This window comes from Ovis canadensis, chromosome 3 (genome assembly GCF_042477335.2).
Source record: "Ovis canadensis isolate MfBH-ARS-UI-01 breed Bighorn chromosome 3, ARS-UI_OviCan_v2, whole genome shotgun sequence".
NCBI classification, from domain to species: Eukaryota; Metazoa; Chordata; class Mammalia; order Artiodactyla; family Bovidae; genus Ovis; species Ovis canadensis.
In genome coordinates this window covers 106,161,903-106,181,359 of record NC_091247.1, presented here as the reverse complement: position 1 = coordinate 106,181,359, position 19,457 = coordinate 106,161,903, and the positions used below count along the sequence as shown (strand labels likewise).

The window sequence follows — 19,457 nt, the reverse complement described above, 5'->3', positions numbered from 1 at the left end:
CTCAGGGTCTTCACACTTGCTCTTCCCTCTAGAGAAAATGCAGGTTTGCCAGATGGCTCAGTGGTCAAGAATCTTCCTGCCAGTGCAGGAAATGCAGCTTTGATCCCTGGATCGGGAAGATCCCTGGAGAAGGAAGTGGCAACCCACTCCAGTATTCTTGTCTGGGAAATCCCATGGACAGAGGAGCCTGGTGGGCTACAGCCCATGGTGTCGCAAAGAGTCAGACCCGACTGAACACGCCTGCACGCCCGCTGGAGAAAATGCCTTCATCAGGCAAGACAGGCTGAGGCCTCAGCCGGTGTCACCTCAGTGCAGCCTGCCCTGTCTCTTCTGTGTAGAACTGGACTTGACCCTTGTCTCCCGCTTATTATCCTCTTTACTTATTTTGTGTGTCTCTGCTCCCATTAGGAAGGTAAATAGCAGTGCCTGGCAAGGATGGATGCCTAGTGAACGTGCGCTGAATGAAAGCCCTTGTCCACCTAAATGCAGCATTGTTCTTAAAAGAGTTTATACGTGTTGTGTCGTATGAAAGAACTGCCTTCTGCAGTTTCCTTGGGGAAAGTTTTACTGGGAAAATAGACAATTTTCTTAGTCCAAACAATTGCATGAATGCTACTTCAGTCCAGATGTTTCCATTCTTTATTAAATACGAAAGAGTTGAGCCTTACAAAAACAGGATTTCTGCATCTGAATAAGTCTGCTTCAGCTTCTTGTAGTTTCTGCGTGCTGCTGTCCTGCAGGACCTGATGAATCCACATCACTGTGCCTCGTTTTCTCGCAGAGGGCCAGAGCCCCCTCATGGTTCCTGTTGCAGAGAGGGCCGAGCACGCAGCTGCGTTTTTCTTTTGTAAAGAAGAATCTGACTCTTTGACTAATTTGTTGCGTGGTAGCCCTAAGAGAAGGAATAAGGAAATGAGCCCTGAGACTGAGTTGCTTTGACATTTATTTGGATGACTGCGTAGTTAAACCTTGTCTTGGTTGTCCTTACAATGAAAGCTCAGGATGAAATGGTCCTCAGTGGCAAATGGTTTTTATTTTGTTTTGTCCAGATATATCCTCTTTGTTGTCAGTTAAGTAATAGGGTGGAGAGTAGAGAGTACAGAATTTCTGCCGATGACCAGCTATGTGTGTGACTCTGGAATTTGTTTGGGCCTTCCTGAATTTGCTGATGTTAGATGACAGGTCTGGGCCAGATGATGTTTCTTTTTGGTTCACAGGTTCTGTGAGTGGTTGCAGCTGAGGTTAACTCTTCTGTCCTTTGGGATGCTCTTATTTTCATTAGATATTGAGTCCCTGCTGTGGGCATGAAGCCAGGCTTTTCAGATAAGCATTAGGCAAGATAAGATAGTTCCTCCCATTGAATTGACTGTCCCAGGAGAAGGCAGATAAATGAATATTTTATAGTCAGATTATGATAGATCAAGGTCGGTGATCCACAGGATTATATAACAGGGTTGGCTAAGTGGTGACATATTAAAATAATGAAAATAAAACATCCATATGTGTGACAAAAAGATATCTGTATCAGTTTCCGCCATTCTTTCCCATAACTCCAGGTCTTAATGAATTTGATAACCACAGCAGGGGTGTTCTTTCTGATTGTGGGACTTAGATTGTGTCTGTGTATGCATGCTGTGTTTGGTTAAAGTTTCAGGTAAAATAATTTCATTGGTTGCTTTGATTTTACTCTTGTCATTTTTGGTTTTTGATAATATTGTGTATAAGTTGGGCTCAGTTTTTGTGTGTTTAATACATTCTTTTAAAAAAATTCTTTGCCATTATGGTTTATCACAGAATATTGAATATAGTTCCCTGTGCTATACAGTAGGACCTTGCCATTTCGATATTCTAAATGTAATAGTTTGTATCTGCCAACCCCAAACTCCCAGTCCATCCCTCTCCCACCTTTCTTATTCCTTGGCAAGGATAAGGCTGTTCTCTCTGTGAGTCTGCTTCTGTTTTGTAGGTTCATTTCTGTCATAGTTTAGATTCCACAGTGAGTGATATCATACAGTATTTTGTCTTTTTCTTGGGCTGTGTTTTATTTGAATACTTCATAAGAAAACCTGTTCTTTTGATCAGTTTTAAAAATTTATTCAGTTTTATCTTTAAATATTCAGTTTTAAATATTGCCGTTTATGTTTAGTTTTTATATATAAATCAACTTTCAGATGAATGAGGTTGATAACTATGTAGGTTTCTATAGCATAGGAAAATAGACATTACCATTTATACTGTTATGATCGATGAACTGATAGTTCAGTGCCTGTGCAAAGTAGCAGAAGGGGCTAAGGTTATGCCAGGGAAAATTGAATTAGGCTGAACTTTTAGGAAATTGCTTTTATGTAACTATATTAGGATAGGCTATTATAACAGAAAGCCGTTAAAAGATATAGTGGCATACACAACAGAAATGTGTATCTTGTTCCTTTAACAGTGCTTAGCAGGTAAACAGGCCACATGGTTTAATTAGGAACCCAGGCTAATGGAACATCTGTCCTCTTCAACCTGAGGCTTCAAAGATCACCTTAGAGTTGACACCACCCAGTCAGATGCGAGGGATAGAGCATAGGAGAGCATGCATGGGAGGATTTCACGAGCTAGTCTGGCATCGGTGACATCCACTCTCACTCACAGTCACTGTCACAGGGCCACGTCTCACTGTGAGGGCTGGGATACAGCAGCCTGGCTGTGGGTCCAGAAGAAAGAGGAGAACTCCGATTTTGGAGAGTAGCTACCCACCTCTGCCAGAGAATTGTTGGGCTGTCACTATAGACAGACTCTAAGTATGTGTCTCTAAATGTATATTTGCTTAGCTCTGACTTTTGGCTAACATTGGGTTGATTCTTTGAGACTGGGTGTACTTTGGATATGACTAATGGTTCTTGTTCTACGAATGGAGTGAAGGTCTATGTCATGAGAGAAGTGGGGAGGAAAGGAAGCTACTGCTGCAGAACCTATGAGCCCAGGCACCAGACTGGGTGCTTTATATAGATGATTTCATTTAATCTTCACAGTGACCCTAGAAGAAAGGTGTTCGTATCATGTTTTTCCAGATGAGAAAATGAGTTTTGATGTCATTCCTCAGTTTCCATAATTGGCAGAACTGATTGCTGAGTCCTTTAAGCTGATCTGTTGTAAGTGATAAATTTACATGATTTTTGTCTTCTCTTTTGGGGTTATCTTCCAGTTTGACTTTGAAGGATCACTTTCCCCAGTCATTGCACCCAAAAAGGCAAGGCCTTCTGAGACGGGATCTGATGATGTAAGCATTGTTTTTTCTTGCTGATACAAATTACTTTGTGGGTACTTGTACCAGTCCCCCATATTTGTGGTGTTCCTGTTGATTTGTGCCTATTTTTAACAGCTTTTGCTTATTTTAATACTAAATGGCAGTTATTTTGAAGGATAGGGCCTGTCAAGTTTTCTGTGATTGTTTATTCACTTTTGTCTTTAATGATCATCTTAAAACATACATAATGCTGTGTGATATAAATTTGAGTTTATAGATGTTTTACTGCCAGCTCATCACCTTAAGTGACAACGTTTATTATGCAGTGTTTCTCTAAGTTCTCAAACATGTCAGATTCCATGGGTATATTTTTGTGTTTCAACACATTCTTTTAAAATTGAGGTATAATTAGCATAAATGAAATGCTTAGATCTTAAATTTACAGTTTGATCAGATTTGACAAATAGACACTCGTGTAATCCACACTGCTCTTAAGGACAAAACATTTCCGTGAGTGTGTACAGTTCTCTTGAGCCATTTTTAACAGAAGCATCCACTGATTTGATTTCTATCATATGTTAGTTTTGCCAACTCTAAAACTTAATATAAGTAAAATAATCTAGTATGTAGTCTTTGGTATAAAGTTTCCCTCACTCAGCGTGATGCTTTTGGGGTTCATTGATGCTGTTGCCGAGTCAGTAGTTTGTACCTTCCTGCTGAGGCAGCAGTGTGACTCTGCCGTGGTTTGTGTATCCATTCTTCTCTGGGTGTATAGGCAGCCTATTGCCATCATTTGACTGTTATGAGGAAAGCTGCTGCCCACATTCAGTAACTAGGCTTTGTGGGCCTATATTTTCATTTCTCTTGGCTAAATGAATACCTAGCAGTGCACTTGTTGGGTCGTTGCTGGTCTCGAATTGATTGTACCATGTTATCTTCTGACAAGCAGTATATGAGTTGGCCAGCATTTGCTGTCAGTCTTTTTCCTTTTAACCATTTGAGTGTGTACAAAGTGGTTTCTCTAAGTGGTTTTAATTTGTTTTTCCAAAATGACTCATCACATTAGGCACTATTTCACATACTTATTAGCTACTTACCTATCTTTTTGTGAAGTTTCTGTTCAGGTGTAAATTAGATTTTAAAAATATTTATTAATCTAAAGAAGTTCTCTATATATTTTAGATACGAGTTCTTTGTCATATGTGTTTTGGGAATATTTTCTCCCAATATGTGGCTTAACAGTATCTTTTGCTGAGAAGAGTTTTTTATTTTGGTTGTCTGACTTATAAACTTTTAACTTTTATGATTGGTTCTATGTCTATTGCAAGAGTTTTAAGTTAGAATAATACACTGTATTAAGCCTGATGGAAACACCAATAAATTCCAAGTTCTGAAGAAACCATAGATTATCTCAACACAATACAACTGTACAAAATACAACCATAGACTGTGTCAACACAATACAAGAAATCACAAGTAGAAACTAGTTCAGTTCAGTTCAGTCACTCAGTCGTATCCGACTCTTTGCCTGGTCTCCTTGTCCATCACCAACTCCTGGAGCTTACTCAGATGCATGTCCATTGAGTCGGTGATGCCATCCAACCATCTCATCCTCTGTCATTCCCTTCTCCTCCCACCTTGAGTCTTTCCCAGCATCAGGGTCTTTTCAGATGAATCAGTTCTTCGCATCAGGTGGCCAAAATATTGGAGTTTCAGCTTCAACACCAGTCCTTCCAATGAATATTCAGGACAGATTTCTTTTAAGATGGACTGGTTGGATCTCCTTGCAGTCCAACGGACTCTCAAGAGTCTTCTTCAGCACCACAGTTCAAAAGCATCAATTCTTCGGTGCTCAGCTTTCTTTATGGTCCAACTCTCATATCCATACATGACTATAGGAAAAACCATAACCTTGACTAGATGGACCTTTGTTGGCAAAGTAATGTCTCTGCTTTTTAATATGCTGTCAAGATTAGTCATAACTTTCCTTCCAAGGAGTAAGCATCTCTTAATTTCATGGCTGCAGTCGCCATCTGCAGTGATTTTGGAGCCCCCCAAAATAAAAGTATGTCATGATTTCCACTGTTTCCCATCTATTTCCCCTGAATTGATGGGACCAGATGCCATGATCTTAATTTTCTGAATGTTGATTTTGAAGCCACCTTTTTCACTCTCCTCTTTCACTTCATCCAGAGGCTCTTTAATTCTTCACTTTCAGCCATAAGGGTGGTGTCATCTGCATGTCTGAGGTTATTGATATTTGTCCTGGCAATCTTGATTCCAGCTTGTGCTTCATCCAGCCCAGCATTTCTCATGATATACTCTGCATGTGAGTTAAATAAGCAGGGTGACAATATACAGCCTTGACGTACTCCTTTTCCTATTTGGAACCAGTCTGTTGTTCTATGTCCAGTTCTAACTGTTGCTTCCTGACCTGCATATAGGTTTCTCAAGAGGCAGGTCAGGTGGTCTGGTGTTCCCGTCTCTTTCAGAATTTTCCACAGTTTATTGTGATCCACACAGTCTAAGGCTTTGGCGTAGTCAGTAAAGCATAAGTAGATGTTTTTCTGGAACTCTCTTTCTTTTTCGATGAACCAGCAGATGTTGGCAATTTGATCTCTGGATCCTCTGCCTTTTCTAAATCCAGCTTGAACATCTGGAAGTTCATGGTTCATGTACTGTTGAAGCCTGGTTTGGAGAATTTTGAGCATTACTTTACTAGCATGTGAGATGAGTGCAATTGTGAAATAGTTTGAGCATTTTTTGGCATTGCTTTTCTTTGAGATTGAAATGAAAACTGACCTTTTCTAGTCCTGTGGCCACTGCTGAGTGTTCCAAATGTGCTGGCATATTGAGTGCAGCACTTTCACAGCATCATCTTTTAGGATTTGAAATAGCTCAACTGGAATTCCATCACCTCCACTAGCTTTATTCGTAGTGATGCTTCCTACGGCCCACTTGACTTCACATTCCAGGATATCTGGCTCTAGGTGAGTGACCATACCATCGTGATTATCTGGGTCGTGAAGATCTTTTTTGTATAGTTCTTCTGTGTATTCTTGCCACCTCTTCTTAATATCTTCTGTTTCTGTTAGGTCCAGACCATTTCTGTCCTTTATTGAGCCCATTGTTGCATGAAATGTTCCGTTGGTATCTCTAATTTTCTTGAAGAGATCTCCAGTCTTCACTATTCTGTTGTTTTCCTCTATTTCTTTGCATTGATCGCTGAGGAAGGCTTTCTTATCTCTCCTTGCTGTTTTTTGGAACTCTGCATTCAGATGGGTGTATCTTTCTTTTTCTCCTTTGCTTTTTGCTTTTCTTCTTTTCTCAGTTATTTGTAAGGCCTCCTCGGACAACCATTTTGCTTTTTTGCATTTCTTTTTCTTGGGGATGGTCTTGATCCCTGTCTCCTGTACAATGTCACTCTACAGATGGACATCACCAGGTGGTCAGTACTGAAGTCAGATTGATTATATTCTTTCCAGCCAAAGATGGAGAAACTCTATACAGTCAGCAGAAACAAGACCAGGAGCTGACTTGGCTCAGATCATGAACCCCTTATTGCCAGATTCAGACTTAAATTGAAGAAGGGAAAATCACTAGACCATTCAGGTATGACCTAAATCAAATCCCTTATGATTATCTAGTGGAGGTGAGAAAGAGATTTAAGGGACTAGATCTGATAGACAGAGTGCCTGATGAACTATGGATGGAGGTTCATGACACTGTACAGGAGACAGGGATCAAGACTGTCCCCAAGAAAAGTAGAAACTAAAATAGACTCAATACTTGTAAAGTGTAGCACAGTTCAAATATAAAATTCAGTTGATTATTAGGTATGTTACTAGCCTCAGCATCTTGTCAACATGGAAATACATGTATTTCAGCTGGATTCAAGTAGACCTCTCCTCTTACCCAAACCCAAATCAGTGTAGTGGTCCCTACACCTGCCTGTCTACACTTCTAGGCTTTCGTTTTCTTGTGGCCCATGAGACATTGCCTAAAATAATCTTAAATTTTTCTCTTTCAATCTCTGCTTAAGCAGTAGAATTCTTCTACTAAAGTCTCTTCCTTAAAAGGGTATGATTCAAGTGATTTTTAAAGGTGGCTTGTCTTAATGTTTATTGCTGGCACTTGGAAATTACTTAGCTGTTAGGTATTGGTTCTAATTTTTCAGCATTGTGTTTTTTTTTTTTAATAATGTTAACAACTTAATGTGAAAATGGAACTTGAGTTTTTTAAAGGGAATTTGGTCTTCTTTTTTAATAGTGACATTACAATTATTTAGAAAGCTAATATCCTTTTTATTCTTCTTAGGACTGGGAATATTTACTAAATTCAGACTACCACCAGAATGTTGAGTCTCATCTCTTGAACAGATCTTTGTGTTTGAGTCCTTTGGAAGTTTCACAGATGAAAGATGAGGATTTTCCCCAGAATCTCAGTTTGGACTCTTCTACGCTTCTGTTCACTCACATACCTGCAATTTTTTTCGTTCTTCACCTGGTCTATGAGGAACTCAAGTTGAACACCCTAATGGGAGAAGGGGTTCGTTCGCTTGTTGAACTTCTCGTCCAGTTGGCGAGGTAAATATCGTTTATAGATTAGAAATTTCCAAAAGGTCATTAGATGACCTAATTCTTGGCCGTGAATGTCAAATAGGAACCTTGCAAATAAATTTCTGAATTCTACCTTCTCAACAAAAAGGAGCCTTTTCCATAAGCCACAGAACTGTTTGAGGGGATCCATTGTGTAAGGGCCGTGGGTCAGGCTGGGGTTGCAGCTTTTTGTCCTCAGATGAGTGGAAAAGGCATGAGAGTAGTGTGTTGCCCAGTGAGGATAACCTGTTTGGCTTTCATTTTGACACCATGATTGTGGTGGAAAGTCTATAATGACACCTGCTGTTTTTATAATGATGCCTTAGATTCAAATAGTGTTTGAAAGTGAAAGTTGCTCAGGCGTGTCCAACTCTTTGTGACCCCATGGACCATAGAGTCCATGGAATTCTCCAGGCCAGAATACTGGAGTGGGTAGCCTTTCCCTTCTCCAGGGGATCTTCCCAACCCAGGAATCAAACCCAGGTCTCCCGCATTGTAGGTGGATTCTTTACCAGCTGAGCCACAAGGGAAGCCCAAGAATACTGGACTGGGTAGCCTATCCCTTCTCCAGAGGATCTTCCTGACCCAGGAATCGAACTGGAGTCTCTTGTATTTTAAGCAAAATTCTTTACCAACTGAGCTGTCAGGGTTTAAACTAACAAAATAGTACTTTACATGTAGAAATTGTCAAAGTAGGTATTACAGTCCCTGTTCCAGTGATGAGGAAACATGCTTAAGTTTTGAGGGGGAAAAAATTTTTTTTTTTTTTGGTGTGGACCATTAAAAATTTTATTTATTTATTTATTTTTGCCTGTGGTGGGCCTTCACTGATGCTCGAGCTTTTCTCTAGCTGTGGCGAGTGGAGGCACTCTCTGTTTGCGGTCCAGGCCTCTCATTCTGGGGGCTTCTCTTACTGTGGGGCCTGGGCTCTAGGTGTGTGGGCTTCAGGAGCTGCGGCGCCTGGGCTCTGGAGCACAGGCTCAGTAGTTGTGGTGTGCAGGCTTAGCTGCTCCACAGCATGTGGCATTTTCTGCACCAGGGATGGAACCCATGTTTCTTGCATTGGCAGGCAGATTCCTTACCACTGAGCCACCAGGGAAGCCTCTCAAGTTTGTTTTTAAGAACAGGTGCCATTCGCTAGATGTTGGTTCTCTTTGCTGGTCCTTGATTGCCCCAGTCTGGTCTTCCCTGTCTTTCAGGCTCTTGTAGTGGATCTACAATAAGACTGTTCTGATGGTATTTTCAACAGTCTTTTCTAGCACCTTGCGTTTGGCACTGAACTCTAAGTGTTTATACTTAGGTGTTGTTTGAGCCTTTGTGACCCTTGGTGATAAAGTTAAGTTTGAATTAAAATGCCAACCTCTGAGTTAAGGTTGTAGTATATTTTCTAATTTATGTTACCTTCCTTGAGACATTGAAATTCTTTTCTGAGACACAACAGTTTTAATTGATGGTTAGTTTCTCTTAATGACAAGGCATTACTATAAGGAAGATACTTTTGTAATGAAATGATTTTCAAACCCTAATCATGGCTCTTTGAAATAGGTAAAATTAGTGTAATGTTTTACACTTTATAAGGTATTTCTCATACATATTATTTAATCTTAAAAGCTTGAGGGTGAGTTGACTGGTGTTCCACCATTTTCTGGAAGAATAATTACTGAGATTGAGAAAGTTGACTTCCTGAAGAGCACACAGCTAACAAATTAACAGAGGAGAAATTGGACCACAGTTTTCACAGCAGTTTTACCCTCAAAATTTATCTAGCGGGAGGAGTGTTGGTTGCATTTGTCACCCTAGGCACTGTAAGTCCAGAAATACAGTACAGAGGCTCTAGACGTGGTTGTCTTCTTTCTCCTAAGTAAATGTTTTAAATTAAAAAGGTCAACTGATGAGTCTTCTTAACTGTTTGGGAGGAGAATACTGTAATACCTTGCTTGTTAATTCCTTTTGTGTATTCCATTGTTTTAGGGACTTAAAATTGGAGCCTTACGTAGATCATTACTATAGAGACTACCCAACACTTGTTAGAACTACTGGACAAGTGTGTGCAATTGACCAAGGTAAGTGTTCTGCTGTTAAAGATTTTCTCAACGGTATGCTGACCTTTGCTTGTATTTTTCTTGGTAAACAGCAGAGGATATATTTCTTACTGTTCACCTCTAAATCAGGGGTAGTGTTTTTCCACCAGGCAGATTTCAGTTTGTAGTGTTTGGTCTCTGACTTGTAGTATAGCTTCTTCAGTGTGGGGGGTCGGGGGTGGAGGGGATTTTACTCATCCCCAAGATTCTGCCTTGCAAAAGCTTAGAGCTTCCAGTGCCAAGGATGCTTTGCTATCCTGTGTGGTCCAGTTAGTAACCACCCACTGTGTGCTATTTTAGTTTAAACTAAAGATTCAGTTCCTCAGTTGCCCTGGCCACATTGCAAGTGCTCAGCAGTCATATGGGGCTGGTGGTTGCCATATTGAACAGTACAGATACAGAACAGTTTCACAGCCATTGTATTGTCTTAGACTCTGAGTTAAACGGACTCAGGATTGGGGCCCAATTGTTAAAACAGAGCAGAATCCTGGGTGTCTTGTCTTTTCTCATCATTAGAGTTAGAGCAGAAAATTTTGGTGACATTCTTTAATATGCCTTGAACATAAGAATTCGGATAAAATATTAGTCAGTTAAATTCCACAGATTATAATGTGATCACATACTTACTGTGACAGAAAACATGAAGCATTTTGGAGAATATGGAAAAAGTGTTACTCTGATTGTCTTCAAATGACAGGGATTGTTGATTATCTTTCCTTTGAATTAAAACAGTATTGTTTTAGTGTATACTTACATCTTTACAAACATTTATCTAATTCTGAAGGTCAAACAGGATCTATGCAGTACCCGTCATTTTTCACTCCTGAGCCACCTAGTGTTTATCAGTGGGTGAGCTCCTGTCTGAAGGGGGAAGGAGTGCCCCCCTATCCTTACCTCCCCGGAATCTGTGAACGAGGCAGACTTGTAGTCTTGGTATGTATTCAGTATGTTGCCAAACTTGTTTGTTTTTTTCTTTTTAACTTTCAATGTAATGTAAAAAATTATCATATAGAAAAATTACTGCCCCCCCCCCCATTTTGTGTATTGCTCTGTGGATTTCAATAAATGTTGAGTTCATGTAATCCCTCCCATAATTAGAATTCAGAATGGTTCTATCAACCCCCTCAGAAAATTCCCCCCTGCTTTTGAGATTCTTTCAAGTATTGCTGTAGCCGGAGTTCATTGCACTTAATTGCTGAGTGTTGGCTATACACTGTGTGCATATATATATATATCACATTGGTTTATCCATTCATCCATTGACGATACTTGAGTTGACTCCAGTTTTTAAGCAGTTATAAATACAGCTGCCATAGACATTCATGTCTAGGTTTTTGTGTGAACAAAAGTTTTCATTTCTCTAGGGTAGGTACCCAGAGGCGGGATTGATGGCCATATAGCAAGTATATATAAGATTAATATATTTGAGAAACTGTAAGCTGTTTTTCAGAGTCTCTGTTATTGTTTGTTGTTCAGTTGCCAACTTGTGTCCAGCTGTTTGCAACCCCATGAACTGCAGCACACCAGGCTCCTCTGTCTTTCAGTGTCTCCCAGAGTTTGCTCAAATTCATGTCCGTTGAGTCAGCGATGTTATCTAATCATCTTATCCTCTGCCACCCTCTTCTCCTTTTGCCTTCTTCCTAGCATCAGGGTCTTTTCCAGTGAATTAGCTCTTCGCATGAGGTGGCCAAAGTATGGAAACTTCAGCTTCATCATCAATCCTTCCAATGAATATTCAGGGTTGATTTCCTTTAGGATTGACTGGTTGGATCTTCTTGCAGTCCAAGGCACTCTCAAAAGTCTCCAGTACCACAATTCAAAAGCATCGTTCTTTGGTGCTCAGCCCTTCTTTATCGTCAGACTTTCACAGCTGTACATTACTAATGGAAAAACCATAGCTTTGACTATACGGCCTTTGTTGGCAGAGTAATGTGTCTGCTTTTTAATACACTGTCTAGGTTTGTCATAGCTTTTCTTCCAAGAAGGAAGCAGTCATTAATTTCATGTATCTGTTTCATGTATTTGTATTTCCACCATCAGTGTGTGAGTGTTCCAGTTTCCCTGCATGCATTCTGGTCAGTTTTTGGTATTGTCATGATTTGTAAATTTTCTCATTCTTATAGATGTGCAGTGATAACTCATTGTGGTTTAAATATGCATTTTCTTCATGGCTAGTGATATTTTGAATGTGCCTACATAGGAGGTTTTGTCAGATACATGGGTTTGAAGTATTTTCTCCTGTGGTTTGTCGTGTCCTGTTGCTCTCTTAATGCTTCCTTTGTGGAGCACAAATGTTTAATTTTGATGCAGCCAGTTTATCCACTTTTTTCTGTATCGATAGTGCATTTGGTGTCGTGTCTATAAACTCATTATCCAAGTCAGAAAGATTTTCTCCTGTTTTTGTCCAGAAATTTTACAGTTTCCTGTCTTATAATTAGATCTGTGATCCATTTTGTTAAATTTTTTTTAATCAGATGTGAGGTTTATGTTGAGATTTTTATTCCATTTGAATGGTTAGTTTTTTTAAACATCAATTGTTGGGAACACTATTCTTTCTCTTTTGCAGTTTTTCAGAAATAAGTTGACGACATATTTGTAGGTCTGTCTCTGGGCTTTTTATTCTAGTCCATTGGTCTGTGTTGTGGTCCACACACTCTTGATTACTGAAGCTTTATAGTCAGTCTTAAAATTGGTTACTGTGACTCTTCCTTCCATTACTTTTCTTTTTTAAAATTATTTTAGCTATTTTAATTCCTTTGCCTTTTCCTTTAAATTTTATAATTGGCTTATCCATAGCTACAAAAAATCCTACTTGAATTTTTTTAATGAAATAATTTTTATTAAAAAAATTAACTCACGTTATTAATACATAGTTAATCCAAGATCAGAGCTGATTCAGATAGAGCCAAAAGGCATCAGTAAAGGTAAGTTCCTTCACAGTAAGGTCCCTTGGTCCCCTTATGCTGGAGCAGCCTGCCGAAAGGTCTTCTGTGGACCTTTCTTGAGATGGGGCTTTCCCAGGCTTGTAGGAGAACCAGATCTTTTGTCTTCTGTCTCAGATATCACTGGACTAGGTAAATGTCCTTGCTCCCCACCTGCTGCTCCTTTACTCTGTGTCCTGCTTCCTTCATGTTGAGCGAGGCTTCAGTACCTGCCATGGCTCTGAAATAGACATGCAGAATGGTGATTCTGCTTTTTTAAAAAAAACACTGATAAAATATATATAACATATTATTATTTTGTTTTTAAGTGTACGATTCAGTGGCGATCAGTCCATTCACAGTGTATTAAGAGCAGCTCAATACTTTTTCATTCCTTGCTGCTGATGTAGAAACATTTAGGCGAATTCACCAGATACTTTGGTTCTGTACAACTCCGCTAAAATGAGGTAGACTCAGTGTTACAGCTCCCCAAGAGGGAGCCAGAGATACATGAATAAGCCAAAGGTGTTCTGTGTCCAGCTTACACTAGTCAACTTACAGATATTCGTGTCCTAGCATATCTTTCTTAGATACGATGTCAGCGGCTTTCAGGAACCTATCATCTGTAGTGTCTGTACCGGTTTAGAGTTAGGACTTGAAGACCCTCCAGCACTGTGTTGAGATTTTGATACGATCATGCTGCCACTTTCTTTCCAAACAAAAGCTGTAGGTGCAGATCTTAGTGGTGATAGCAAAGACTCAAAGGAGAACTTTGAAGGCTGAAGTGGAGAAGGGCCTTGAGGCTTAGAGAGTTAGGGTTTACCTCATCCCAAGTTGGGGCGCTACTGGTAAAGAGCCCACCTGCCGGTGCAGGAGACATGAGAGTCCTGGATTCAATCCCTGGGTCGGGAAGGTCCCCCGGAGGAGGAAATGGCACCCCACTCCAGTGTTCTTGCTTGGAGAACCCCATGGACAGAGGAGCCTGGTGGGCTACAGTCCCTAGGGTCGCAAAGAGTCAGGCATGGCTGAAAGGACTCGGCATCCACTCAACACAAATGACGCAAATGTCCATCAGTTTGTAAGTAGATAAGCAGAGGTTGGTACATATTTCTAATGGAATACCCCTCAGCAGTGAAAAGAAAGAAACTGCTGACACACACAGTGATGTGGGTGAATTTCACCAAAGTGCTGAGGTGATGAAACAGGACACAGAAGACAACATGTTCTGTGACTCCATTTGCAGGATATTGAAGAAGAAGCAAAATACAGGAAGAGAAAAAAGAAGCGTTATTTATTCCCAGTAGTTCCCAAGGGCACTTTCTGGTGTGCTGCAAGCATTCTGTGTCCTAACTGTGGTTATATGATTGTATAACGTTTGTCAAAACAGAGCTCTGTATCTAAAATGGGCTGGTTGTCCTGTCTGTGCTTATGCCTCAAGAGTTTAAAAAATAATGTTAAGTTTCTCCTTATGCAGAGTATTGCACTCTACATACTTGGTGACGAAAGCTCTCTCTCTGATGAATCCTCGCAGTATTTATCCAGAATAAGTATCGGTAAGTCAGTCTCACATTAGGCTTCCCCAGACAGATTTTTATAGATGTCAGTATCAGAGTTGAAAGTAAAAAATGAAAACTTTTCTAAGTGTACTTCAGGTGCTGTGTCTTGCTTCATTTTAGAGGTGACAAAATCGCAGTTCTAGTCTTGAGTCCGCAACTGACTTTCAGAGACCAAGATCACTAAAAATCTGACAAACTGCATTTTCAGTATGTCTAAAAAGGGCTGTTTCAGCCCCAGGGAAATGGTCATTCTTTCCAACCTGCCAGAGTACTGCGTATTTTGTTGTTTTTTAGGAGATCTTTATCTGTAATTTTTCTTTCCAAATGTCTTCTATATGTTGCGTGCTTTCTTTACCAGGATAACTATCAAAATAAAGTTTTGTTCTGTTTTAGCGCCCCAGAAGCCGCAAGCAGAACAAGAGGAGAGCAGGTGACTTTTATTCAGTTTGTGCCTTTACGCTGTCTATTTCACGGCTTCCTGTTTAATAACCTCGTGTTTGTTCTCTTGCAGGCTTAGTTTCAGCCATTCTACGTCGGTTTCTAGCCTAGCTGAGAGATTAGTTGTCTGGATGACTAATGTAGGTAAGGCCGTCTTTGTTACCTTTCATGTGTCTTTGAAATCCCTTCCTTGGACTGCTCTTTCCTAACCAGGCCCTGTTGTCCTCAGAGCACGCTAGAGCTGGGAGGCATGAGAAGGCAGGGCCTCTAGCTCCACAGAAGGATCCCACAGGGTTGTATGATGGCCCCCCCCCCCCCCCCGAGCCACCCTTTCTTTGCTTGATGGTCTCACAGCTTCCCTCTACTGATATCTTGGGTACCAGCCTTTTCTCCTTTGGTGGATGGAAAATCTTTGTCTTTCCTCTGAGACCAGTAGAGGCTGTGGCTTTGTAGAGTGGCCCCAGAATGGAGAATGCTAATCACTACACATTCAGATTTGAAGCTGTTAAATACTCAGATACCAGAAGCGATTATTTCTGGCAAAATTTTGAATGATCCAGGCCAGGGATTTTATGCACCAAGAGGCAGATTCACCTGGGACAAGGGAGAGGAAGGCGAAGAGTTTATCCTCTGTTCCTAAAGATAGTGCCTCTGGGTTTTAAGCTGAGGAAACAACCAAAACTTTATGTGAAAATGAACTAAAATGTTTTAAAAATATTGACAGTATGAAAACATAAAAGAATGAGGATGTTATAAAATAGTATGTTGAAAGTAGTGCTTTAATGAATATTACCAGAAGTTTCTGAATTCTTATTTAGAGAATATTCTAAATGACTTGAGTTTTTCACTCTTCTTTTTTGTTATGCTTCCTTGAAAATTCCAGTGATTGTCATGTAGTATTACCAATAAGATACTTATGCTGAAAAATATTGGATGAGTTCTATTTATTTCTATATTACATAGTATTTAGTATAAGTGTCATTCTCAAATAAAGTAACATTTTTACCTCTGTAATTAACCAATTTTCTGTGTTAATAAATACTGTAAAATATTATAAAATTTGGAAAATCATTTCAGAAAAAATTAACCTGAGGCTGTGAAAAATTTTTTAATGAAATATGGTATATATACAAGAAAGTGTATGAAATGTGTTTAGAGAATAATAGTAAAGTGAGCGTTGACGTCCTGGTCGCCCACTGTTAGAAATAAAGCATTGTCGGTGTCGTAGGAAGCCCTGTGGATCTAGTCCTTGATAGCCTTCTCCCACACACCTTGCTGCTCCAGGTAACCATTGACGCAGCACCCATCCTCAATTTTGTTACCGCCTGTCATTTTTTTATCACCTTCATATATTACTTAGTATTACATGTTTTTTAACTTAATGTAACTCAGTGTAGATATAAGTATGTTTTTTACTACCTTATTTTCCTCAATGTTATTTATAGATTTATCCATGTTGACTCACATAGCAGAAGGTCATTCATTCATTTTCACTGCTATATAATCTATTGCTTGGATATATCACAACTTATTTATCCATTCTGTTGATGATGGAAACTGGACTCTTTCCTCCCTTACCATTTTTTGCCATAATGAACGATGCTGATGAACATTTTAATGCTTATGTCCTTGTTCCCTGTGTGCGTGTCTCTGTATGGCTACTGACGGAGTGTAGGGGTGAACCTGACTCTACACGCTGTGTTTTCCGAGGTGGTTGGCTCTGTATACGCCACCATCCTCTGTGGAAGAGAATTGCTGTTGCTCTGTGTAGTTGTGAACACTTGGCATTGGCTGGCTCTAATATCTGTCTGTCAGATGAGCATGAATGTTCATTTCCTAGTGGTTTTAATTTGCATCTCCCTGGCCACTCATTGGACAGAGCATCTTTTCGTATGTTCATTGACCATTTGTGTTTCCTCTTAGGGAAGTGTCTTTTTGTCCTTTGATTTTCCTATTGGATTGTGTTTTTTTCTTAAAGTTTTTAGGAATTATTTTCCCCCCCTAAAGAAAACTGATGTCAAGATGCTGGTCTGGTAGCAGAATGAATACCATCAGTTTGTTGCTATTTGTTAGGGTAGAGTTTACTAACTTCATTCGGAGAATTGGGACAGTGGCTAAGTGACTGAAGAATTTTCTCTTTTCCTTCCGTCTCAAGGTTTCACTTTAAGAGACTTGGAAACACTTCCCTTTGGAATAGCTCTTCCCATCCGAGATGCGATTTATCACTGTCGGGAGCAGCCTGCTTCAGACTGGCCGGAAGCTGTCTGCCTCTTGATTGGACGTCAGGATCTTTCCAAGCAGGCCTGCGAAGGAAACTTGCCCAAAGGAAAATCTGTGAGTATCACCATGGAAAGTCCATGTTCAGTTTTAGCCTCAGTAGAATTAGAGGAGAGCTGTCCTCCGTTTTCCTTTAAGAATTTTTGCAAGTGTATGTATCAGATTATCGTTTATTATGTGCTAGATAGATATGCTTTAAAATAGGATAAATTATATTCATTGTAGATTGAACATAGAGATAGATTTTGGGAATGCTCTGTCTTACCTGCACCTCTCTTTGCCTTGAGTCAGGACGGGTGTTGAGTCAGTGGACAACTACCATGACTGATTCCCTGCTTGTACCACATTAGTAGCTAACTGCCGCTGCTGTTTAGTTGCTAAGTTGCTGTTGAGTTGGCGACCTCATGGGCTGTAGTCCACAAGGCTCCCCTGTCCATGGGATTCTCCAGGCCAGACGCTGGAGTGGGTTGCCGCCTCCTACTCCAGGGGTTTGTCCCGACCCAGTGACTGAATCCGCATCTCCTGCATTGGCTGGCAGACCCTTCACCACTGAGCTGCCAGGGAGGCCACATCTACCTTCCAGTCTGCACTTAAGTAAGAAGTTTTAGGTGAATTGGTGTTTGTCTTATTTTAAATAGAAGACCAAAAATTTTTTTGTTAGTAATATGATTATCTTTCCCTCAACCAAGTTTAAGTTGTTAGCATTTAGACCTCTTTTGTTACTATGAATGAGACCATCATTAGCCTTAAAGCTAAATGATACTGATAACCGTTCATCTGTATTTATATGTCCTTTTAAGTGCTTCCCTGGTGGCTCAGATGGTAAAGCGTCTGTATACAATGCAGGAGACCTGGGTTCGATCCCTGGGTCGGGAAGTTCCCTGGAGAAGGAAAAGGCAACCTACTCCAGTACTCTTGCCTAGAAAATCCCATGGACAGAGGAGCCTGGTGTCCATGGGGTCGCAAAGAGTCGGACATGACTGAGTGAATTCACTTTCACTTTAAGTAATTCTGGCTAAATTCAGTTTGTTCAGTTACTTGAGGTTACATTTTGTAACTCGTCTCAAATTAAATTTATCAGCTATTTGGGTCTATATTTTATTGCTGACTCACCAATTGGAATATAGTTTCTTTTAAAATTAGATATTCCATAGAAATTATAATAAATTTTTAGCAACTAAAGTCAGACTGATTTTTAATCATATCTTCTAGTATTCTTTTTCCTGGTTAATGTTGCTTCCACATTAAATGTTGCAAGATTTTAGCCTTTCGTCTAGGAATTAATCTTTTGTGAAAGGAGTAGAAAACTGTGAGAAAACAAGATTTCTGCTGTTTCTTCTGTTTTGAAGTCTGACTGAATCATTTGGCCTGGGAAGTTAAAGCACATGCTAAGATTATGAGGACAGAATGATAAGCAGGCAGTTAACTCTCCTCACTTGTTTTGCTGCATTTAATTCCTTTCCTTTTAAGAAACATACTTGGAACATACTTAGGACAAACAAAGAAAAGTGAAAACCAACCTTGATCCATTCTGTTTAAAGCACGGAAGTGAGAAAGTATTAGTCTGACCTCCTCCAGCCCTTGGTTGATACCTTTCCAGGTTGTTTTCTTCTGCTTCTGCTAATTAAAGACAGTATTTACATTGGTGTTGGTTCGTTAGTAACATTGTGTGGAGTTAATCTTCTGTTGCCAGTAATGTTTCCTCTTCAGAATATTTAGAATATAGTTTGATTTTTATAATTTATTTAGAATATTCCTTTCTGTGAGATCAGCCTCCTGACTAGTATTCTAAGTTGAAAGCTTTCCCCTTGGCTGAGTAAAGAGTCTTTCCAAGTAGGCAGTACGATTAGAGAAAGATCTCTGGGTAGAAGCCCGTATGCCTGGGAGCCTGAGCCAGCCCTCTTCGGCATATGCGTTTGTTTGCGTTGATGTAGACTTGGCACCCCATCCTATGCGTTCTCGTGTTCGGCAAATGTGCGTTGGTGGGTTTTTAAGCTAGTATTACAACCAAGTCTGTTACTCAGGTGCTCTCATCAGATGTTCCTTCAGGAACAGAAACAGAGGAGGAGGATGATGGCATGAATGACATGAATCAGGAGGTGATGTCATTAATATGGAGCGAAGACTTGCGCGTGCAGGACGTGCGAAGGCTTCTCCAGAGTGCACATCCTGTCCGCGTCAATGTGGTGCAGTACCCAGAACTCAGTGACCACGAGTTCATCGAGGAAAAAGAGAACAGGTAAAGGCAGTCATCAGCTGCCGGAATTTAAGTAAACAGTTACTGAGCGCTGCCTCAGTGTGTTCAGCTGGAGGAACAGGCGTGACTGTGGCATTCATTCGCACCTCACAGGGCT

General features: G+C 40.2%; 1 protein-coding gene across 9 annotated transcripts in view; it reads left to right on the top strand.

Moving 5' to 3' along the window:
* ANAPC1 (anaphase promoting complex subunit 1) overlaps positions 1-19,457 on the top strand; it is a 95,873-nt gene that overhangs the window by 26,951 nt on the left and 49,465 nt on the right. For 7 of the 9 annotated variants that reach the window (XM_069583991.1, XM_069583989.1, XM_069583987.1 and 4 more), the window contains exons 18-26: positions 3,191-3,265; positions 7,550-7,818; positions 9,802-9,893; positions 10,696-10,844; positions 14,307-14,385; positions 14,782-14,818; positions 14,900-14,970; positions 16,982-17,160; positions 19,128-19,342. In XM_069583991.1, the coding sequence (XP_069440092.1) occupies positions 3,191-3,265; positions 7,550-7,818; positions 9,802-9,893; positions 10,696-10,844; positions 14,307-14,385; positions 14,782-14,818; positions 14,900-14,970; positions 16,982-17,160; positions 19,128-19,342 (1,166 nt within the window). The remainder of the gene's footprint in view (positions 1-3,190; positions 3,266-7,549; positions 7,819-9,801; positions 9,894-10,695; positions 10,845-14,306; positions 14,386-14,781; positions 14,819-14,899; positions 14,971-16,981; positions 17,161-19,127; positions 19,343-19,457) is intronic. The other 2 variants (XM_069583993.1, XM_069583992.1) reach the window with 1 other exon arrangement.